The sequence below is a fragment of the Micromys minutus genome (assembly GCF_963924665.1).
Source record: "Micromys minutus genome assembly, chromosome: 5".
NCBI lineage: Eukaryota > Metazoa > Chordata > Mammalia > Rodentia > Muridae > Micromys > Micromys minutus.
Genome location: NC_137974.1, coordinates 1530535 through 1554577, shown reverse-complemented (window position 1 = coordinate 1554577; position 24043 = coordinate 1530535). Strand labels below are relative to the sequence as shown.

The 24043-nt window shown below is 42.6% G+C and overlaps 1 protein-coding gene across 5 annotated transcripts; it reads right to left on the bottom strand.

Moving 5' to 3' along the window:
- Position 1: 1 nt before the first annotated feature.
- Positions 2 to 11648, bottom strand: GNPNAT1 (glucosamine-phosphate N-acetyltransferase 1; the record flags this gene model as incomplete). 5 transcript variants are annotated; one of them, XM_080916855.1, is made up of 8 exons in its annotated part: positions 11542 to 11583; positions 10303 to 10373; positions 9267 to 9294; positions 8062 to 8229; positions 7011 to 7073; positions 5595 to 5722; positions 5001 to 5062; positions 3 to 4470 (listed from the first exon to the last, which is right to left on the bottom strand). In XM_080916855.1, the coding sequence occupies exons 4-8, from the start codon at positions 8213 to 8215 to the stop codon at positions 4323 to 4325; spliced, it is 555 nt and encodes a 184-aa protein (XP_080772981.1). In that variant the 5' UTR covers positions 8216 to 8229; positions 9267 to 9294; positions 10303 to 10373; positions 11542 to 11583. The 5 variants fall into 5 exon arrangements, with proteins under 5 accessions (XP_080772983.1, XP_080772981.1, XP_080772982.1 ...); XM_080916856.1 differs by lacking the exon at positions 10303 to 10373 and having other exon boundaries at positions 11547 to 11580; XM_080916854.1 differs by lacking the exon at positions 10303 to 10373 and having other exon boundaries at positions 4 to 4470; positions 11542 to 11648.
- Positions 11649 to 24043: the final 12395 nt, after the last annotated feature.

The window sequence follows — 24043 nt, the reverse complement described above, 5'->3', positions numbered from 1 at the left end:
ACATGGGTGTGAGCTCCACCTAGAGAGGAGAGGATCCTGGTGATGGTAATAGAAATGGAAAACACACAAATACTTTCTTTTCAATTATACATTGCTTCCAGACATGTTTCTCTGCAACTTGTTGAACAACACTTTGGGATGTTGGACTTCTGCAGTAGATGGCGCTGATGGGTGATGGGGTTTACTTTAAAAAAAAAAAAAAAAACTTTATGGTTTTATTATAAACCAAGACTTTTGGACTTGCAAAGAGGTATTATTGCAATAATGCACTTTCCATACTTGAAATTTATTTGTATAATACAAAGTTATTACTTTAAACAAAATACAAAGTAGGGGATTTGTTGATAGATTTTTGGATAATTTATAACAAACAAATTTCCTAGTGTTTCCTAAAAAGTCATTTTGTGTTATATATATTACATTTTAAGTAATTTTACAGCTCAATTTTATGATGGAGCCTCTTACAGAAACATTAACAAAATGTAGAATTCGTCCACATTTTTTTAGTATAATTCAGTGACTTGATTTCCATTTTTTTAGACCTCTTGGTCCCATATCTTAAATCATGACTTTAACCAACTAGCCTACTTTACTAATGTTAATACAGTTAATACTTCCTTCCCAATTGCCTCCCTTATTCTAAATGAGAAAAGTTGTAATGATCAAAGAGGTCTTACTTTCTAGAACCAGATACATTTTCCACATGACTTTTTCTCTTTGCTGTTAAAGCCAAATCTAGACTTGGTCTTCTCAGAGTTGCCTAGCTCTTAGAACTTTTGTCCAAAATGGTTCAAAGTAGACCAAACCAATGTAGCACTGTTTCTTCAATATGAAACCCCCAAAAGAAAAGTGCCTTGCATCAACAAACAAGTAAATCCTCATGACTTCTAAATTAGTATATAAAGCAGTGAAAAGTTATTGTTTTTCTGTAATTTGTTTTTAAACCATAAATTAAATTTGCGATGCTTGAAGAAAGTAAATTATTTGGAATGACACGTTTACTTCTATTTTACATTGTATTACTTCTGTGAGGTTCAGCTGACAGCTTTGCTTTGAAGATTTATCCACTGGAGAAAGCAATTTGTGGGTAGCTTCAATGTATTGTAAATTACTGTTTTAACTTGTTCCTAAACTAACTCAAATTTACATCATAATTTGCATTAGCAAAGTCATGTTATGGTCTTCAGTTTTCCATGTTTTTGTCTATATGTATAAAGGTTGTTCTACAAAAACATTTTACTATTGTGTGATGTGCAGATGAAGTGTTTTTAACTTTTTGTATATGATGACTTTAGGGTAGCACAAACACACAGCTCCTTTATAATTCACGTTTCTCAGTCCTCTTTCGGGGTGCTTTACTGTTTAGAATGACACTGCCAGGGTACCCTGAGGCACTGTGTAAGGTTACACTTAAGTTATGACAGTAACAGTATAGATTCTTTGTCCTTCACAGTGGGAGCCTGAATATAAACCAGAATTATAGTTACCTCTATCCTCTTCTGGTTTCCCATCCGGTCTCCTATCTTTCAGATAAAAGAACAGTATTGTTTTTAATTTTGTTGTGTCACGTGCATGGTGGTCTAGTAGAGCCAACATTACATTGGATATTCAAAAGTTCCTGTATACACATCACCACCAGATAGATCAACAAAGATCTCTCTTGGAGTCAACCCATAATCTATGACTCATTGAACAGAAATTGTGCTTACTAAAGCAATCTCCATTTTTTAAAAAATGGTTTTTCAAGATGAGACATTTGAAATAACTTTTTAAATAAGTTTTATAAAAATACATGTTCCCCCTCTAAATATGAGTCTATCCAAAAATACAGGTTATTGACAGTCATTCCGACCACTGTCATTTTTTCTTCTCACATAAAGTGCCTATCCAGCATGATATACTGGAGTCTCAGACACTAGGGACTGCCATCATGTTGAGCACAGTTGATGTGGACAGAAGAGGCTTGTCCTTTCATAAGAAGCCTCCAAGTTTCTTTTCTTCCTCTGAATTTACAAAGTAGCTGTCTTAGGTTCCATTTCCAGTGATGTTTGTAAGTCAACCATGATAAACTTATCCAATCATGCTTTATTCTCTAGACAACTTGAATGATGTATGAATGCTCACCCAATTTCAAAATTAAACATGTAAGCTGGGCTCATAATTAAAACTACACATTTTTATCAAAACATGGGGAACCTCATTATTCCCCATTTTGAAAGTTTGAGACAGATCCTGGAAACTGGAGTGGGTAAGGGAGTCTTCTCCTAATTTAACTGATCTATGTTAGTTTATTTTCTATTACATGTTGTACCAGCTCTGTGGTAGGGACCTTCAAGTGTGATAATTTTGCTACCAACTCTCAACCGCTTGTAGAACAGAATATTCATTTGAAGGGGTATAGGGTTGTACTTAGATATTCTGAGTCTAGAAGTAATGTCAAAAAATGCTAAGCATGTCCTTTGTAATAAAACATTAGGTTAATTGTTTAATTACTATGGAATTCAAATTAGAAGTATTTAAGTGCAATCTTGAATTATGAAGTTGAGATGTATATATTAGGAAGTCAACTTGATGTAAATGAGCAGTTACCTGATGGATCTTTTTTAATAACTGGTTTAATCCACAATCCTAAAGCATAGCTTCACTTCGCAAAGGTGTTTACAGTACCTTTGTCCATTCAACAACACTCCAGTGAGGAAATAGTAGGAAATAGCTAAGAATTACTCGAGGATTTTATTTATTTTTATTAGGAAAATAAGTTTCTAGAGTCTTAAGTGCTGGATAATTTTGTTTTTCCCATTCATGGCAGCTAAAAACAAAAACAAACAAAACAAAAAAAAAAAAAACTCAAACTATTCAGGTTTACATGTTATGCTCTCTTACAGGGAGCTACCATACCTCACAGTTCAAAGTGTTTTCTCAATCAGTAACATGATACTGACATGTAATTGCAATTTACTATGCAGCACAATGATTCAAGAAAAATAACATACATGTCTGTTTACCTCTGTATAGGCCATTGCTTACATTATTCTACTTTAACATTTGTACTCAGATAAAATGCTTATGTATGTATAGGAATGTCACAGTGCACGATGCTGCGAGCCTGGGCACAAAGTATTAAAAGTATTTTGTGAACACTGGTGGTTGTATTAAAACTTATGCCATTGTCCTTCAAATGACTGAGAAAGCTCATTCGTACTCCTTGTGCCTCAGAACTTCTTTGACTTCTGGGTAAAAGTAACCCAGCTTTATCCTGCAGATTAAGAAAGGTGAGTAAACATTTAATATTAAGACTGTTTCAGTTGGTGACATACTACAACTGTTTCTGTAAGAGAGATTTAAGAGAAAACCTTAACACAACTCCGTGGGTTTTATTGAGATACTAATTTACTTTGGGGAAAGGCTTTTTTAAAAAAAGGATACATAAAGCTAGGTTGTTAAGGCCTAATAGACTCAAGCAGGATAAAACCAGTTCTTAGAACATGTGTGAAAAGTTCCAGGTCACCCTTTCTCAACAAATAAGAAAACACAAGACAAGATTCTAACATGACAGGCTATTCATATAAACAAGTTTAATGTAATAACAATAACACGGAATGCAAAGGATTAGAACCATTATTATAATATCTGATATTATAAAGTATCCGATTCTGTTTTTAAACATCATTAAAATAAATAAAATAGGACAGTGATCAGGATAGTAGTAGCATCATAATCACACTGAATAGAAAAGCTGCCATTTAAAGCTGTACCAAAGGCAGTGCCACAGTCCTGGGACCCGGAGGCTTCAGAAGCCACCAGGAGCTGCTCACCTCGCAGGACCCTGGATAATTCTAACATTTGACAGATGAGACAGGTGGTACAAGATCATCCGAGTTGTGTGCAGGGTTAGGATACTGTTGAGTGTGCAAATCTGTATCTGGTGGTCATGACAGAAGTGTCCAGCTCCCTGTACTGTGGGAAATGGTGCACCTTAGGTCTATAGATACATGAGTCAATAATTTTATGGTAAGAAACACCCTCATTCAGTATATATACATATATTTAAAATGAGCAGCACAGAGCAGACATAACCATACTCTTGACTACCAAGAAATGAGGACAAATTTAGAAAAATACAATGCAAGAAAAGATTCAAGTTGAAAATATATTCCTTTGGTTAAAAAAATCACCCCCTTCTGATGTGTGTTCCAGCAGCCGCGGGCCTCCTCCTGTCACCCCACTGGACACACAGCATTGCTTCAGTCTAGGTGGGAGGGAGCTCTCTGGGATGCAGCAACGAAAGTGAACTCTACAGTAAAGCCTCTTGATGGCGGTTTTTACTTCAGGAACCTCCGACACATGTAATTTTCTTCAGATACTGTATAGTCAAACTTTTTGTAGAAACCAACATTTTGTGGTAGACATTCAAGGGTGATCTTGTAACAGTTCAGTTTCTTGCTTAGCAAAGTAAGAGTTGACAGTAACCTGAAATTTTGAAAAGGAAAAGTATGGCATTAACTAAAATGGGCCTTGATAACGGCACACATGAGTGTCATATAAAGACATGTAGAGAACAGTACTGTAGGCTGGATTTAATGAGAAGTCTGGGCAGTGGTGAGCACACCTTTAATCACACTCAGTAGGCAAGTGGGTCTCTGTGACTTTGCATCTGCACACAGAGTTCCAGGACTCTGCCTTGAAAAACAAAACCAGAGGTGGGGGGTGGGGGTGGGGGGCTGCTTGAGACTGCTTGCAACATACCTACCTAAACATGTTAGAGTCAATGTACCATACAAATATACACGCACAGCTCAAATTACATGTTATTCTTGGTAAATGCTTTCAATTCTCAAACTCTGAGGTAAAGCCAACAATGCTCTACTTTTCATTAAATTCAGTCTAGAATTTTAAAAGATCAGAAAAACAATCAGAAAAATTTTAAAATAAGTTTCTCAGCAACAGGCCAAACTGGGACAGAGGCCATCCAGTTTCCATGGTTACATGTGCATACTTACAGTTTGCCAAGCTGCTTCCCTCTGCACTCGTCACTAACAACCACATCTTCTACTCTCCCTCTCTGCAAACAATACAGTAAATACCACAGGATGAGCCTTCAGTCTGTTTTCCACTATTTCCATTGAGAGAATTAGTTTTTACTTTCAACCTCTACTGTTCAAACAATTCCAAATCCCAATCACCAAAATTTAATCTTGTCATAGACATAGTATATCCAACTTGTTGCTTAGTAACAATTTATATCATTCAAGTACAAAAACTAAAACCTATAACCTACAAAGTACACGTTTCTTCCTTCAGAAAGAGGGTGAGCATTTGCACATGGGCATCTATGGGGGTCAGACTATGATTTGTGATAATTATTCTGTGCCAACCCCAGGGCTGGGACTTGGGTGGCTGGGCTTGGTGGCCAGCACCTTCACCTCTCAAGCCATCTACTGAATTTCACTGGATTGTAATTTGCAGAGACTTCAGAAGTATCTTCTGCTAAGGAGCAATGAACAATTATGGGAACATTGATTTTGCTAATGGCGGTTCTAAGTTGGTTTAGAAAGTATCTGTGCTTTATTCATAGGCATGATGTGAGCACATACCTTAGCACAGGAATGGATAAATTTATGTTCTATTATCAGAGTTGCTGTAGCCACAATTTGTCCTACGGTCACATCTTCTACAACTGTAACATAGTAATCACCAGACTTCTTCATATGCTCAAAAGATTCTGTGAAGAAATGTCAAAAAGTGTTTGTTAGATAATAAGCATTTCTATTTTGCCAGTGCTCATGTTTCTAGCGTGAAGTAGATTGAGCATAAGACATTTACTTATTTATTTGGGTGGTGTTTTTTTTTTTTTTTTTTTTTTTTTTTTTTTGAGACAGGGTCTCACTCTATCACTCTAGATGTTCCTCTGTAGACCAGAGATCTGCCTGTCTCTGACAGACCCCCCCCCTTCTAATACAACATTATTTAAATCATCAAGGAGTTGAAATCCCAGTGGTTAGTACTGGGTTCACACCTTTAAAGTCATCTGTTAGTACAGAGTGGGAAGGTAACCCTGAGTGTGGTTTAGTGCCCAGAAAAACACAATCTGCTAGCAAAGTAAGACTCGTTCTTACAGATGAACCACGCGGTATTATGTTGCCATTTCTGTGACTAATTAATTAAAATGTCAATATCTTCCCAGTTAAATTATATTTCTCTAAAACTAACACTCAAAAAACAAAACTGCAGGTTATTATAAGAGCATATTATATCTACAATTCAGTCTTGGCTTCAAAATATTTTGACAAAGCAGTTTTCAGTTTTCATGATTACATATTTGTTCTTTTAGGAATAGGATCGTGACTATAAAAGCACCTTACACAGATGAGAGATGCATCCACTTAAGCAGTTTTCCCAGTTATACAACCAATAAGAACAAATGTCTAGCACTTTATATTGCTAGAAAAATCTACACTTTCCATCTATTCTGATATGTGTGCAAAGAGAGAGGAGTTTAAAAGCCATTCTATGTGGGTCCCAAGTAGGGGGAAAATAATCATTGAAAAGAGAATAACAAAAACTATAAAGTCTTCATTCTCAGCCTGGTTGGAGAAATTACCAACTAAACAGGCTGAGTTAGGACTAGATAAAGCTAAGCTATGAAGGTTCCATCTTTCTTGCTAATTAGCTGTGACCTTGGGTATGACTGGTTCTTTCTGGCAACCCATTTTCTCATGTCTCAAAGGGAGAAGGGGATTATTAGACTAAGATACCCAACCTTAAAAATTCAATATAAAAGCAAATGGATTGATAAATGAATGATTAAAAACAAGAACAAAAGGAGAGAGTAGGAACAATAATGAAATTTCTGTGCTAAACATAACTACACAGAAAGATGTACCACAATAAAAGGAAAGTAATTCTAGAGTAAATATCCAGCTATACAAAACGTGGGTTCTGTAAATAAGGATGGCTGATGTATTGACTTTGAATGAGGTGCTGACAGACAAGGTGCTGCAGGTACTCACTCATGAACTGCTCCGGGCTGACGACGCCAGTCTCTGTCAGCTGACCCAATACCTTAAAAAAACCTAGTTTTAAAACATTTCAGAAAAGCAAAAGATTAAAATATGGAAAGCAGCAAAAACATTTACTGGGTAGGTTAAAGAAAGTTACTTTTTCAAAACTCCATAATCATGTTTCAAAATTTTTAATCAAGATTTGCTGATTAAATAAAAATGCAAATTTCCAACAGGGCGTTGTGTGCATTCATGTGGTACTGCACACATACCAAGTACCCATTCCTTTTATAACCAGAATAGCAAGTGACAGCCTTCAACAGTATCTGCCTGTATGATTTGAAGGTAGTTCACACCTTAATATCAATAGTTACAGAACCAGCGTGTGCTGTTTAAATTTTATGTAACATTTTCCTAAATACATCACATCCACTGAACATATCACTTGTAAGATAAAGTGGGACAATTAAAATTTTAATGTTAATGCCACCAGGCATGGTAGCACATGCCTTTAACAATCCCAGCACTTGGGAGGCAGAGGCAGGTAGATCTGAGTTTAAGGACAGCCAGGACTACACAGACTGTCTCAAAAAAATAACACTCATGGTAATGTTAAAAGTACGTTTTGAACTTTTTAGTCTTAATTTTTTTTACATGCAGTAATTCTGGCCAAAATTACTTTATTCAAATACCTATCGAGAAGAAAATAGGCAAATGTTATTACCAAAGTCTTAGGAAATTTTTTAAAGGATTACATAGAATTAGATACTAAAAAAACAACAACAACAACAAAAAAACCCTTCAATTCGTCCTAGGAATGTTCCTTCTGCCTGTCTAGCTTCTTGGAGAAAACTCGTCCATGTGTTTATGCATTATTACTTCAGTTTTGTTTTTGAGACATCTTTTTGGAAGGATGCTGTTGTTTTAGTTATTTTATCATAGTAATTAATATCTGTTCCCAGCTATGATGCATGTCTGTCACAGTCACTGTAAGTACAGAAATCAGGTACTATTTTAAGTTCGAATTATGCTTTGGAAGAAACTTAAATTGAGCCCATACCTTTATTTAAGTCTGCAGTACAGAGAGGCCTCAAAACCAAGCCTTCTCCAGGATGTGTTGGAGAAATGGGGGGAGAAAAGACAGCTGTGTTCTGACTCCAGTCCACTTCTTTGAGCAAACTTGGGTCAAACATCGGAGTTTCATCAGGTTTCATCTTTCTAGTAAAGTCTAAAATAAAATTTTGAATGTTAAGAGGCCTTATAAAAGGAAAATGTGCTTGATAAGGAAGTTAAGTTCTAGTGGGTTCTACAACATCTTATCAGCTACTTTACATTAGCTACCTAGAATCTGTAACTAACGTTAGTTACAAAAAAACGCTTTTACTGTCAGTTGGGAAATGTGTTGAGTAGTGAAACTAAACTAACAAAACAAAACTTTACAACTCCATTTCCTAGCAGGTCACTAAGATGTGTAACTTAAATGAATCACAAACAAGATAACTTAGGAATTACTCAAAATACCTGACTATTCTGTGTTCACATCTTGGCCATGACAGACTGTGTGTCTGCTTTCACCGCAGACTTTCTAAAAGCCTATGCTGGCTGCTTCTACACAGTTCAATAACCAGTGGGATTTTTGTTGTTTGTTTCTCATACTAACACCAGACATAGTGGAACGTGCTTATGATCCCTTCATAGAACTTCAGGCACTAGGAGAATAAGGGTTTTAGGCCAGCCTGGGTTGTACTGTGGAACACTGTCTCAAAACACACATATCACCAATGTGATATGAAACTCTCGTCTCAAATAAAATTAAGTCATAATAAATTTTAACCAGTTAAGTTTGTTTCCTGAACATTTCTTTAACTAGATGGTCCTATTTTATAAATGATCATATAAAATGTGTTATATTAATTTGTACTTTCTACTTGTTAGTTCTTTAACAAGCATTAGAAGATTACCATGATCCTATCTTATCAGAATTCCAGGCCAAGGATAGTAACAGGCAGCATTGCAGGCCTCCTGCTATGGCTTGCTCACTGCACTTTACCACAGGTTATATCATTGATTCTACTTGGCACAATAATGCTATCTCTTAATTACTAGTCTAGTTCTATAAAGAGTTAAAAAGTTAGAACAATACTTGGAGTCTCAAAAATGCATAAAGGCATTCTGGGTAGAAATAACCCACTGTTTAGGCACCAAGAAATTATTTATCATGTTGTTTTAATGAACTGTTTACAAAATGGAAGCAAAAAAGCTCACCAGAGCTCAGTCTTCAAATAGCAAAACCCTGGAGGGAAAGGGAAAGCAAGATGTGATTGACAGCAAAGAATTTTTAAAAACTTATGGGATGTCAATAATTGATTTACAAAAATCCCTAAAGGCTCCCAAATAAAGTGACACGTTACAGTGCATGGCAGAGGCACTAGTTTCCAGGTCACTAGGGTGTCCCTTCCCACATGGTCCCCACTTTATCCTTCACTGAGCTATCTCCACCCATACTGAAACCTCCTGGCAAAGGTGAGAAGCTCAAGAGGCAAGCAGACAAAGGCTTATTCTAGCCATGCTCCACTAGTCAGCTACCCAGGTCCAAAGTCAGTGGGTGAGAAAGTCCATTCTCCACAAGGAAGCCATACAAGTAGAGAGGAACTAAACAATGCCAGGAAATCACTTTCTAAGAACAAGGTTCCATCATGTAGTTTAGACTCTCTGGCCATTCACTGCATGTGTACGTTTGTGGAGGCGTGTTTGTATGTGTGTTGGGTACGTGCGTACATGGGTGCCTGTGAGAGTGACATCAGGTGTCTTCAGCCTCTCTCCCCAAACCCACAACTCTTTTTAGGTTGGTGAGAATAGCCAGCTTACTCAAAGGACTTTTCTGTCTCCTGATGACACCATTACAGGTGGGCTAAACCTGGGTTCTGGGAATCAGAATTCTGGTTTTCAGTCTTGCATTGCAAACAATTTACTCTCCCAGCCACCTCCCCAGCCTCCCTTTAACTCTTGGTCCTCCTGTTCCCATATTCCCCGTGCTGATTACAGGTGTGTCCCACCGTACTGGACTCCTTAAGCGCAATTAAATCAGTTTCTAGTTCCTTTCTAATAGATGAGGACAGGCATTGGTCTAACCAGAGGATAAAACAAAGGATCGGATTAGAGTCAAACCCCTTTTAAAATGGGACTTATAAAATGTAAAGGAGGAAAGCCCATCTTCCTGGTCATAAAGACACAAGTTATGACGCTGACCAAGGCCATGCCTTATTACAAATCTAATAAAAATGCAGGTGAGATGGCAAACACCTGGATCCAGTGCTAAGAAGGCGGAAGCAGGAACTGGTGGCTCAAGGAGAGCAGGCTACCCAGTTGCACCTGTTTCAAAAACAAAAGAACCACTTTAAAACTAATTATGGAAGTTGATCTAAACATGAAGATTTTCTTAAAAGTTGTTTCTTTACTTCTCCCCCCAAGTTCATGGCTAGCCCCTGTTACACAGGCTGTTTATCGAAACAAAACGCCAAAAAAATCTTCATAAAAAACCATTCTATAGCACTTCAAGGTCGTCATCACCTAAGTTTGGTTGTAAACTCTAATTCACCCCCCCCCAACCCGAAGTGTTTAACTGCTAAATTAGCATTTGTTTACAAGGCTTGAGTATTGCCTAAACCCTAGTCCCATAAACCTCTAGTCAATGAATAATGAATGACGCAAGTTATCTAGAAATCACATTTCAGAAAGTAGGGAAGAAAAAAAAAAGAGTGCCACCTGGCCACCAGTGAGAACACAAAAGACACACCAAACTTCCAGGTTTGGTTTTCCAGCCTCTGAATGAGACTGGATACAGATGGGGAACAGCCGCTTCTAAAAAACACCGGTGCAACAAGTTGGAAGACTGAAAACCAGGATTCATAAATTTCTAAACATGATCTGCAGCCAGATCAAAATCGCTGTGATAGGTGACAGGTAGGGAGCTCAGAGTATCTTCATGAAGCAAGTATCTACCGTTAGTGTGCTTAGTCTACACCATCTGATTATCCCCAATCTAGTTGCATAGTTGGAGCATCGAGTTCCCACGGTAATGCATCTTACAGCAGGAAAGTCAACAGATCTTTGCATCATGGAATCTGTTTCAACCATACAGATCCTGCCTTAATTTTCTGAGACCCACTCTTGGGTTAATTAATCCCAACCAAACGAATCCCCATTTTATTTTTACAGGAACACATTTTCTGTTTGCCTTACATAAACATTAGCTCTTACAATAGAAACCACAGAATCGGTGTTTCTAGGGGTTCAAGTCCTAGGTCCCCCCACCCCGGGTTTCATACAGTCTGCGCAGCTGGGACTCTTCGGAGCCGGCGCGTGTCTTCAGCGGCTCTACCGCTGCACCGGTAAAAGGGAACCAGTCCCTAGGCCCTCCAAGACCCTGCCGGGCCGGACCGCCCGGCTGCTGGACAGGGGCGTCCCAGCCTCCGGGGTCCGCAGCCCAAGGCGGTACCAAGCCCACCCGCCCTCGCGTCCCAGCCCCAGGCAGCCTCACCGCACCGGAGCGGACCACGCTCCCGTCCCGGCGCGTCAGTCTCCCTGCGGGTCACAGCGCCGCCGCATCCGGATCCGGCTCCGGCTGCAGCGCCAGCCCCGCCCCCCGTGTCCCCCACGCGCCGCAGCCGGAACCGCCAGGACGAACGTGGCAGGACCAACGCCTCCGCCCCGCCCTCACGCACCGCTGCGCACGCGGAGGCGCGGCTACGCACACCGCTCCCGGGCTCGGGGGCGGGGCTCGCGGGGGCGGGGCGGGGCCCTGGGGTTTTTGGGTGACTCTGGGGCGTGGGGCTAGGACCAGGGGCCAGGTCTGCGACATCTGTTACCTTCCAGTTGCGCCTTTCGCCCACTGCACGCGTGTACTATCGTCGCTCTCGTGCCTTATCTGAAAATAAAGCCATAGGAGTATAAGCAGCGTATCGCAATGACCAGTGTGGGTTCCTTTTGTTCTCTGAGCCCTAAGGCTCCTACCCTGTTAGTCTCTTCGTCCCCTTCCCTCACATGCCAGCAATCCATTAATCAGGCTTTGGGTTACTCCTGGTGATCACATCCCCTGATTCCCAAATGTCTGAGACAAGTCTCTTCTGTCTTCTGAAACTGAGTTGGGACCACTCACCCTTGAGATTTGCTTCCTAGGACACCCGGGAACATTTCAGTTCACTCTGAGCAAGAAGTGGCGCTAGGTTCTCCAGTGAACAGTGGATAGAAACCAGAACCCTGTAACCATCTTACAGTATACAGCCCACAGAGTGCTTGTTCTGTGATCTGAGTACTGGGAAGGCTTTGTGTGGTCCCATCTAAAGTGTCTCTCCTATGTACCATTTAGTGCCATTTGACCAACGAGGAAGCAGAGAGATTTAGAGATATACATACATATGTACATACATATATACACACACACATGTGTGTGTGTAAGGTACCCGGCATGGTGATACATGCCTTTAATTCCAGCACTAGAGACCAGAGGCTTAGTGCATCTCTGTGTTTGAGGCCAACCTGATTACACAATGAGATCAAGGACAGCCATCGATATGTAGAGAAATGCTGTCACTAGATAGGTAGGTAGGTGGATGGATGGATGGATGGATAGATGGATGGATAGATAGATAGATAGATAGATAGATAGATAGATAGATAGATAGATAGACAGATAGATAGACAGACAGATGATAGACAGATAGATGATAGATATGATAGATAGACAGACAGACAGACAGATAGATGATAGATAGACAGATAGTTAGATTGATAGATAGATAGATAGATAGACAGACAGATGATAGGTAGGTAGGTAGGTAGGTAGATAGATAGATAGATAGATAGATAGATAGATAGATAGATAGATGTAGACGAAGAAGAATCATCTTGAATATACCAAAAGACCACTTGACTTCCGTCTCTGAACTCATTAAAATCTTTATCTGTTTTAATTGCTTACTATATTGTATTGCTTATTTTAAAACTGGCAACATTAGAGAAATACAGGATAAGACATCATGTGACCCTATAACATCACCTGCAGGGCTGGGATTGTTAACAGCTTGGCAGGTAGTTCTTCGAAGTGCCGAAATTTTCCTTTACTGTGCTTCCGTTTAACTTGTGAACATATGTGACACAGCTTCCTTACCTTGGTGTGGTATCCAGCACCTAATCTGACATATAAACATTGAGCATGTCTCCTGGCCTGTAATATGTGCTTAAGATGCTAGTTTGTGTACATGTATGTGTGTATTGACGGGATAAACTACAGTATGGTGAAATAGCAAACATCTCCCCAAATTCCAGTGCCAAAAACGTATGTATTAAGTGCACGCCTTACACATGGGCAGTGTGATTACTCCATGCAATCCCATGGCCACCCAGTCACAAAACACTCTGAAATACATTCGATCTTTAATGAAAAGAGACTAGGGAATCACGGGGAGACATTTCCTGCTTTAACTCAAGGCTGATGCCCCACTCACGACTGGTCAGTTAGTCAGTACAGCCTGGCCTGAAACTGCTGGTTAACTGGAAAACACCATGGTTTATGAGCACCATGGACATCTCCGCACTCCACTGTGGCTGTTCACTAACCCTCTGCAAGTGCTGTAGTGTCTGGATAATGTATTTGCTAAGGTTTTTCTTCATAGGCTTTATTAGACTGTAAAAAGATCAGAAACAAAACTCTTTACAAGTTATTTTTATTAAGAGGCAAAAATGTTAGGGTTAAAAAAAGATAAGAAGGGGGCTGGAGAGATGGCTCAGTGGTTGGGAGCACCAACTGTTCTCCCAGAGGTCCTGAGTTCAATTCCCAGCAACCACAGTTGACTCACAACCACCTGTAATGGAACCTGATGCCCTCCTCTTATGTGACTGAGGACAACAGTGTACTCAACATGCATAAAGTAGGTAAATAAATCTTTTAAAAAAAGATTTAAAAAAAAAAAGGCTAATCCTAGGAGCTCACAACTTTAAGAAGGCAGAGACAGGTAGATCTCTGTGAGTTCAAGGCCAGCCTGATCTACAGAGTGAGTTCCAGGACTACATAGAGACACTGTCTCAAAAACAAAAACATAGAAAAGGCAATGTTGGGGTCTATTCATTTATTCATTCTTACTACATAGCTCAGGCTGGCCTTGAACTTTTGACACACACCTCTCCCCACCATACCTGGTTTGCAGTTTAAAATGTGATGGTCACTGAAGACTTCTCTGGAATCCCATTTGATTCTGAAAGGAGTAAATCTTGTAAATATCAGTAAGTGGTTGGCCTTCAGCTCAGGGGTGGAGCACTTACTTGTCTAACATATGCAAGGGTCTGGGTTCAATGTCAGGGCTTAATAATAAAATTAAAAGGAATAAAGAAAAGGGGCTGGAGAGATGGCTCAGCGGTTAAGAGGTTAAGAGCACTGACTGTTCTTCCACAGGTCCTGAGTTCAAATCCCAGCAACCACATGGTGCCTCACAACCATCTGTAATGGGATCTGATGCCCTCTTCTGGTGTGTCTGAAGACAGATACAGTGTACTCATATAAATAAAATAAATAAATAAATAATAATAAGAAGAAGAAGAAGAAGAAGAAGAAGAAAGTATTTACAAGCTAATAAAACTAACTGGCATTTTACAAAAAAAAAAAAACCCACATTCTTGAGGTGTTCTTGCAAGTCACTGGATGTTTTGAATGGAAAGTTTTCTTAGTCACATATTTATGATTCTTCTCCTTTTAAAATGTTCTTTCATGCTTTGATTTCTGTTGTCATAGAAATAAGCTGTATCACACAAACATTTTGGTAACTTCCATCAGGTTTTGGCTAAAATGACTAAGAGTCTCAAGAGCTCTAGATGGTGAGGACTGAGACAGAAAATGAGATCAGCCTGGGCTGAACGAGAGTCACTCCCAGATGCACAGGGAGTGTCGTGGAAAGATCTCTGTTTTAGAACGACTCGGTGCTTAAGGGAAATGATGACAGGCTGGTTGTTTAATGAGAAAGAACTCTTGTCACAGACATGGTTGCCATGTTAGTCATACAACCAAAACTTGGTGTCTGAAGGAAAACACACCACTTGTTGAGTTGTGTTAAATGAGCTTTGGCAGGAAGGGTGTGGCTTGGTGTATGCTAGCCTCCATTCCCAGCATGGTGGGGGCAGGAGAATGTGGGAGTGACTTAGGCAGGCGAACTTCAGAACATTAGTAACATTAGAATCCTATTGCATAGCCTACGGTATTGTGTATGGTGGTGTGGGCCTTTAGTCCCATCCCTTGGGAGGCAGAGGCAGGCAGATCTCTGTTGCTGCCAGCAGCTTGTTTAACTCCCTGATAAGATCTCAACACTGGAGGAAAAAACAAAAACCACTGCTTTCCTTGAAGTGCATCTTGATCACTTTCTCTCTGTGTGTGTATGTGTGCGTGTGTGTTACTTACATCACATCTGTGTACCCACATGTGTGCCTGGTACCCAAGGAGGCCAGAAGCTGTCGGACCCCCTGGGACTGGCATTATAGACAGTTGTGAGGACCCATGTGGGTGTTGGGAATCAAACCTCGGTTCACTAGAAAAAAGCAGCCACTTATCTTCACTGCTGAGCCATCGCTCCAGCCCACACGTGTCACTATTTTATACTTCTTCCTGTTCTCAGACTCACTTCCCAGCACCCATACGGCGGATCACAACTGTCTGTAACTCAGTCCCTGCAGGTCCAGCTCCCTCTTCTGGCTATTGTGGGGACCAGGCCATGGTGCACATGCTCACACGCAGGGTGACACGCATACATACAGGACTGAAGAGACGGCCCAGTGGTTCAGAACACTCACTAATTCCAGAGGACCCGATATGCTCGTCTTCTGGCTCCCAACTGTCTACAACTCGAACTCCGATGGATCCAGTGCCCTTCTGTGGTCTCTGCTGGCACTGAGTCTTAAACAAGACAACCAAATACGGGTCCTGAGGAGACGGCTCGGCCAGTAGGAGAGCACAGCAACCTGCCTTCAGATCCCCAGAACTCACATGGGCGGTGAGATGTGGTCCTGTAGCCCCAGCACAGGGAGCAGCTAAGGCCGGATGATCTCCAGCCTAGCTCCAGCTTCAGTGAGACTCCAGAAGATAGTGGGAAAGTGACAGCGCAGGACGCCACGTGCCAGAGGGCAAGAGACAACAACAAAAATCCACATAGCACAAACATTACATATCTCACTCCTTCCCCTGAGCCCCCAATACAGATGAATATTCAGTAAAGAATGGCTTTTCTCTCCCTCCTCCCTCTCCCTGCCCTTCCCCCTCATCCTCTCCCCAGTTCCTTTTGAGATGGTGAGGTTGATAACATGACAGACTTCACATTGGCAGTTAAAGAGACTAGGCCTAAAAACTGGACAAGTCCAGGCAAGCCAATTACTAATAGAAAAAGATGGACGCTGGAGAGATGGCTCAGTGGTTAAGAGCACTGATTTTTCTTCCAGAGGTCCTGAGTTCAAATCACAGCAACCACATGGTGGCTCACAAGCATCTGTAATGGGATCTGATGACCTCTTCTGGTGTGTCTGAAGATAGCAACAGTGTATTCACACACACACACACACACACACACACATACACACACACACACACACACACATATTACAAAAACAAAACCCCAGCCCCACCATTCATGCCCAGGTAATAGAGGCCTGAGGCAAGGACAATGGGCCAGCAGCAGTTTCCAGACTTCCTCAGCTATTTCCTCAGCCAGTTCCCAGGTCTTCCCAGCAACTTTCCCTAGAGATGGACCCAACAGATTAAGACGAGGTCACCTACCCTGGAATTCCCTAATGTGTTTCACATCAGGTCTGCAGCTCACGTGGTGTCTCTGTCTTGATTATGGGAGCCCCCAGGGCGCTGGACTTCCGCAGAATAAAACACTCTTTGGGTTTACGTGCTATTTGAGTCCGGGGTGTCGTTCTTCAGCCAATCATGGATTCTTACATTTGGTGGCTCTCGTCTGGGATTTGCTGGAGACCACCTGACCCAAATAGTGGAGTGTTTTTCAGATCAGTAAGTCCCGGTGCCCAGGTATCTTTTGTCTTGCCCATCTCTGTTTCTGTTTTGGTTTAATCTGGAGGCTGAGAGGGACAAAACTGATGAATATTTTGTCACCCGGCCAGGAGCAACAGAGGATGCTCCCAACCACCTCACAGAAGCTGGAGAACTTGCTAGCTCTCACCTGGCTGTGGGTCTATGGCCTCCCGTGCACAGGGAGGAAGACAACCTTCTGGGTGTTTTTGTTTTCCAGAGAATGTCCTCTGTGTCTCTGTGTGTGTTCTGCTTATGTTTTTCGTCCTCTTGTACAAATTTTTCTTTGACACTTGGGGTAAGACAGGCATAATGTACCCTAGTGGGCTGGGTCCTGAACCATTTTAAGGACTTTGCTGAGTCTGGTTGTTCATCCCCTAAAACTACAGGAATGAAAGGCCCACTTCTGGCCTTTAGAGGGGACTTTCCGTCTCCCATCATTTACAGGGTGAAGGTTTAATTGATGAGACCGAACGCTGTGGCCTCACTGCTCCCCACCCTTCCTCCTCTAAAGAACGGTCAGCGTCAGTCCCCTGCCTCGCTCCCCCTCTCTGCTCCCGAGGAGGACTTCCGTCCCCTTCCTATGTTCCTGCTCCTGCTACTGCTTCTGCCCAGCCAGCAGAGGCAAGAGGGAAGTACAGCCCCTGACTCTATTTGGTGTCTACCTCACATTCTGGCCTTACTGCCCAGAGGGCTGACTCTACTTACCCCTCCAGGGTATGCCCCGCCCCAGACATCTGCTCAGGGGATTCATGGCATGTGTGTCATTGGCAGTAATGGTCTTTACATTGGAAGTTACATCAGAACCCCCCATTTTAGAAAGACCAGTGGCTCTCACAGATCCAGTCGTGCTGACTCGGCTGCCCACTCCAGTCCAGGATGACATAGTGCACAACCTTTCTTTTGGCTGGACCCGGCTGGCACTTTAACACTGCTGAAGGAAAGGAGAGGCCCCTGGGTCTACCAGATTCTGATGGGGACGTCAGAGAGGACGACAGATGGCCCACACATTTATCTGAGGTGAGCCAGGTGATTCAGAGAAAGTGAACATCTACAAAGACTTTCTGAAGCCCTTAGGGTCTACATTGCTTTTGGCCCAGAAGCCAGAGAGCACCAGTCTGCTATGAACATGGCTTTTGTTAACTAAGCTGCCCCTGACATCCCTTGGAAGCTTCAGCCACTGAATGGCTTTGCAGCCTGCCTCTGGCACCCAAAAGCCAGCCTTTATTGCCTTTGAATGGCAAGACTTGGAGAGAGGCTTCTGGGGACAACTGACCTGGACCCTCCTGCCTCAAGGATTCAAGAACTCACCTCCACCTTTGACGAGGCACTGAAAGTGGATTTGGGTGAGTACCAGCAGGTCTACCCTCAATTAACTGTGCTCGAGTATGTATGTATTTCCGGTTCCCAACTTGGAGACATGCCAGGAGACCAGCCACCAGAGACCTGCTACAGGAGCTGAGTCAACTTGGCTACTGAGTATCTGCTAAGAAGGCCCAGCTTTCTCAGCTCGATGTCACCTATCTGGGGTACATATTCAAGGTAGGGGAGCTGGTCAACGCATGCTGTAGGACACCCCAGAAGCAAACCATTCTCAGCATCTCGGTTCCATCAAGCCAAAGGCAAGTATGGGAACTTCTGGGATCTGCCAGGTTTTGCAGACTTGGGTGCCAGGGTTCACTGAGATAACCAAACTGTTCTATGAGGCCACCAGGGGCCAAGAGGACAAAATAGAATGGACCCCTGAGATGACCATGGCCTTCAAGACTCAAGGAAGAGCCTTACTGGAGACACCGGTCTTGGCTCTTCTGGACATTCGCAAACCTTTCCACCTGTATGTAGATCAAAGAAATAGCAAAGGGGGTGCTCACCCAAACTTTGGGACCCTGGAAAAGACCTGTGGATTATTTATCTAAGAAGCTGGACCCCATGGCCCAAGAATGAACAGCCTGCCTCTGGATCATAGCTGCTACTACCCTGCCAGTCAAGGATGCTGGGAAAATAACCATGTGACAGGAACTTGCTATGACCACCCCCTGTGATGGTTTGCATATGCTTGGCCCAGGGAGTGGCACTATTAGAAGATGTGGCCTTGTTGGAGGAAGTGTGTCGCTGTGGGGGTGGGCTTGGAGACCCTCCTCCTAGCTGCTTGGGGATGTTTAGTCTGTTCCTGGCTTCCTTTGATGTAGGAACTCTCAGCTCCTTCTGCACCATGTCTGCCTGGATGCTGCCATGCATGATGGTAATGGACGGAACCTCTAAACCTGTAAGCCAGCCCCAATTACATGTTGTCTTTTATAAGACTTGCCTTGGTCATAGTGTCTGTTCACAGCAGTAAAACCCTAACTAAGATACCCCCATGTTATTGAGGGGACCCTCAAGAATCACCCAGTTGGTGGCTGTCCAACACCAGACTGGTGCGTTTTCAGGCTCTACTTCTGAATCCCCCTCACATAAGAAATAACCCATCATCTGCCCTAAGCCCAGCCACTCTGCTACTCGACCCGTCCTGATGGTCTATACATCATATAATCTATACAGCATGAGCGCTCTATAGTTCTGGGGCATGTCCAGAACATCATGGCCATACTTACCTGACGTCCCCTGGCCAGATGTAGAACTATCTACTTCACGGATGGAAGCAGCTTCATCCAGAGTGGAATCAGGTTTGCAGGGGCAACAGTAGTGGACTTGAACTTTGTTATCTGGGCAACTGCTTTGCCACCGGGAACTTCAGCCCAGAAAGCTGAACTAAAGGCTCCAACCCAGGCTTTAGAACTGGCAAACGGAGCCATAGCTAACATCTGTGTACACTGCCAGCAGGTGGGAGTACTGACTGCGGGAGGAAAAAACATCAAACATAAGGAAGGAATACTTGCTTTATTGGAGGCACCATGGCTTCCTCTCAAAGTGGCCATAATTCATTGCCAGACATCAGAAAGGGACATTAGAAACAGCCCGAGGGAACAGGCTAACTGAGAAAGCCAAAGGGAGGCTACCCAAGCTTCCACTGCCAATGTTCTGGTAGCTTTACCACCCCTGAGCTCCCAGCCATCTCTGAATTTACTGCTGAAGACAAATAACATGAGGTTGCTGACCTCTACGCCATCCTACCTGAGAAGTTTGCTAAGCCACTCATCCATCAGACTCACCAAGCTTCACCCCTGGTCACCGAAAACTGAAGGAAAGGCTGTGAGGGGCAAGGTACAAAGCGTTTGACTCGGGACACTTGGCTGATGAGGAAATCTCAGGCTGTGAACCCCTCAGGCCCTAATCAAGGAGCTGCTCTGGGAACCAAAATTAGGAGTCAATGGCCAAGGGCTAATAGGTCAATAGATTATACAGAAATAAAACCAGGGACATATGGATACAAGTATTTGCTGGTTTCTATAGACACCTTTTCAGGATGGGTGGAAGCTTACCCTACAAAGAAGGAGACTGACAGTGTAGTGGCAAAGAAACTTCTAGAAGACATTACACCGGGTATGGCCGCCCTGCTGGGGTCTGACAACGGACCGGCACGCAGCTCGCAGGTGACTGGACCTCCAGCACAGGTTCTGGGGACCAGTTGGAATTTACATTGTGCATACTGACCCCAGAGTCCAGGGTAAGGACAGAGGATGAATGGGACCCTGAAGGAGGCCTTGACCCCATTGACCCTTGAAACTGGCGGAGACCGTATGCCTAGGAATACCGCTGTACTTTAGCCCCCCCCCTTTCTGAGGTCCTATATGGGAGGCCCCCTCCCATGCTGCCTAACCTCCTGTCTGATATCTTAGCTAAATATGACCAACGTGAGTTTTTTAAATCCTTGGAAACCCTCCATAGGGTCCAGAAGCAACTCTGGCCTGCCATCTGCCAGGTTTTTGAGTTTGTTTCTCCTCCTAACCCCACTACTTGGAACCAAATGATGAAGTCTTGCTTAAGAGACATAACCACAAGACTCTAGACTCTTGCTCAAAATGACCTCACACCATGATCCTGGCCACACCTATGGCTGTTGAGGTGGGCGGGATCAGGACTTGAATACATCACCACTCCCATGTTAGTCCTGTCAGGAGAGGGACAGATGAGGTCCCGGTGGAGAAGACTTCCAGACAAACCGCCACAGAAAGGATGCTTACGCTTTGCTGCACCAACTGCTAGCCCCATTACTATCTGGATACCCCCCCCAGAAACAATGCAAGAACCTTGTCATAAGATTCACTATGGCTGGCAAGTGGGCTGATTGGACTGCTGGTTCTTAACTCCTTCCTCCTCAGACACAACACAGAATTGTTGGTTATTGGACAAAGACTGCATTGGAAATAAGGTACCCCCAGCCTATTCCTACCTCTGCAACCACACTGTAACCACTCCTGTTGCAGGATACATGCCGTTCCCCAGAGAAGGCTTGGTGGCTAGTACCATGGGGCTTACTTACTCCATGCCGTTACCTGGCTGTGAATATGACTGAGCATTTTTATGTCTTCAGCCAGCTAGCACCAAGCAATCAAGTTTAACTGTGTTGCCAGGTTCTTTCCTTGACACAGCACTGGCTGTAGCTGCTAGTGCAGGGCCCTCAGGAACATCTCAAGGATTCAAGATGGCTCATTACTGAAAGTGGGAATGAGAAGGCTAGGCTGATTCTATGACAGACTTCACATTGGCAGTTAAAGAGACTAAGTCTAAGAATTGGACAAGTTCAGGCAATCCAACTACTAATAGAAAAAAACCCCAGCTCCACCATTCATGCCCTGGTAATGGAATGCCCCAGCCTCCTGGCCTGAAGCAAGGACAGTGGGTCAGCAGCAGTTTCCAGGCTTCCTCAGCTACTTCCTCAGTAACAGTTTCCAGACCTCCCCAGCGAGTTTCCAGCCTGCACACCTTATAAGGGAATGCTTCTAGAAATGGACCTGACAGATTGGCATAGAGGTCACCTACCCTGGAATTCCCTAATGTGCTTTACATCAGGCCTGCAGCTCACTTGGTTATCTCTCTATTTTGATCATGGGAGTCCCCAGCGTGCTGGACTTCCGCAAAATAAAACACTCTGTGTTTACATGCTATTTGAGTCCAGGGTGGCATTCTTTGGTGAATCATGGATCCTTACACCCTCTCCTCTCCTTTTTGTTGCTAAACTATAAATCCATGCCTCATGCCTGTTGGGTGAGTGCTCTAACACTCCCAGTGTTCCCAGCTGAAAATCCTACACTGTGCCCAATGGTCACCAGATTCCTTTTTTCAGGTCGGACTAATATTTCCTCCTGCTTTTCCCCTAGAACATTTCTGTTAGATACAAAATATAGTTTTCTTAATAGAAATGAATGAATACACTAACTCCTCCTTGGTTTTGTTTTCTGCACTCAAATATGGCTCTCCACCTTCCTTCCCTTTCTTTAGCTCTTGCATCTCACTCCCTTCAGCCACATTGCTTAGGTGCATTTGCATGAGGAATGTGGGCACTTACCTCATCCTTATCTCTGAGTTCCAGGCTGAGAAGATAGTGCTGCAAATGTGACTGGCAGGTCCAGACCCTGTACCCCGAATGTCACAGCACTAATGTCTCTGTCACAACATACTGTACTTGACTGTATTCAGACTAATGGAACTCAATGAGTGCTACTTTCACACAGGAAATTACACTATCAAAGTCTAGAGGGCTGGGTTGGAGAGATGGCTCAGCACTTAAAACACCTGGCTGCTCTAGCAGAGGACCAGGATTCAGTTCCCAGCACTCACACAGTGGTTCAAACCATCCATAACTAGTTGGATCTGACACCTTCTTCTGACCTCTATAGGCAACAAGCATGCATGTGGTACACAGACATATACAAAGGCAAAACACCTATTTATACATAGTATGAAAAAAAATGTTTCTTTAAAAAATTATTGAGGGCAGAGATCCCATTTCCCCTCACTGTGCTAAAGTAAAGTGGGTGGGTGTTAGTAGGTCATTATCTTAGTTAGGGTTTCCATTGCTGTGAAGAGACACCATGGCCTGGGCAATTCTTTCTTTTTTTTTTTAACAACTTTATTTTAAAAAACAAAGATAAATGTACAAATTTTAAGCATTTTTGCATAAAATTATATGAATACATTTTTGTCTGTGCTTGTTTTTTTTTTTAAGGTTTGATACTGTGCATTAAGATCTTACTAGTTACAATGAGCATAAAGTACATGTAAAACATGATGTAACCTGGAATTAGTCAAAGTTTTCTTGGTGTGTAAGGATTAAGCATAATGGTTTTTTTCTTTTCTTTTTTTTCTTTTCTTGAACTTCATATAGTCTGTGAGTTGTTTCTGGGGTGTTCAGAGCTTTCTGGGGTTAGTATCCAGTTATCAGTGACTGCATATTATGTCTGTTCTTTTGTGACTGGGTTATCTCACTCAGGATAATATTCTCTAGATGCATCCATTTTCTTAAGAATTTCGTTAAGTCATTGTTTCTGATAGCTGAGTAGTACTCCATTGTATAAATATACCACAATTTTTGTATCCATTCATCTACTGAAGGACATCTGGGTTCTTTCCAGCTTCTGGCTATTATAAATAGAGCTGCTATGAACATTGTGGTGCATGTGTCTTTGTTGTATGTTGGAGCATCTCTGGGGTAAATGCCCAGAAGTGGAATAACTGGATCTTCAGGTAGTATTATGTCCAATTTTCTGAGGAATCGCCAGACTGCTTTCCAGAGTATCAGTTTACAACCCCACCAACAGTGAAGAAGTGTTCCTCTTTCTCCACATCCTCGCCAGCATCTGCTGTCATCTGAGTTTTGGATCTTGGCCAATCTGACTGGTGTGAGGTGGAATCTCAGGGTTGTTTTGATTTGCATTTCCCTGATGGCTAAGGATGTTGAGCACTTCCTTAGATGCTTCTCAGCCATTCGATATTCCTCAATTGAGATTATTTTGTTTAGCTCTGTACCCCATTTTTTAATAGGGTTGTTTGGTTCTCTGGCATCTAGCTTCTTGAGTCCTTTGTATACCTTGGA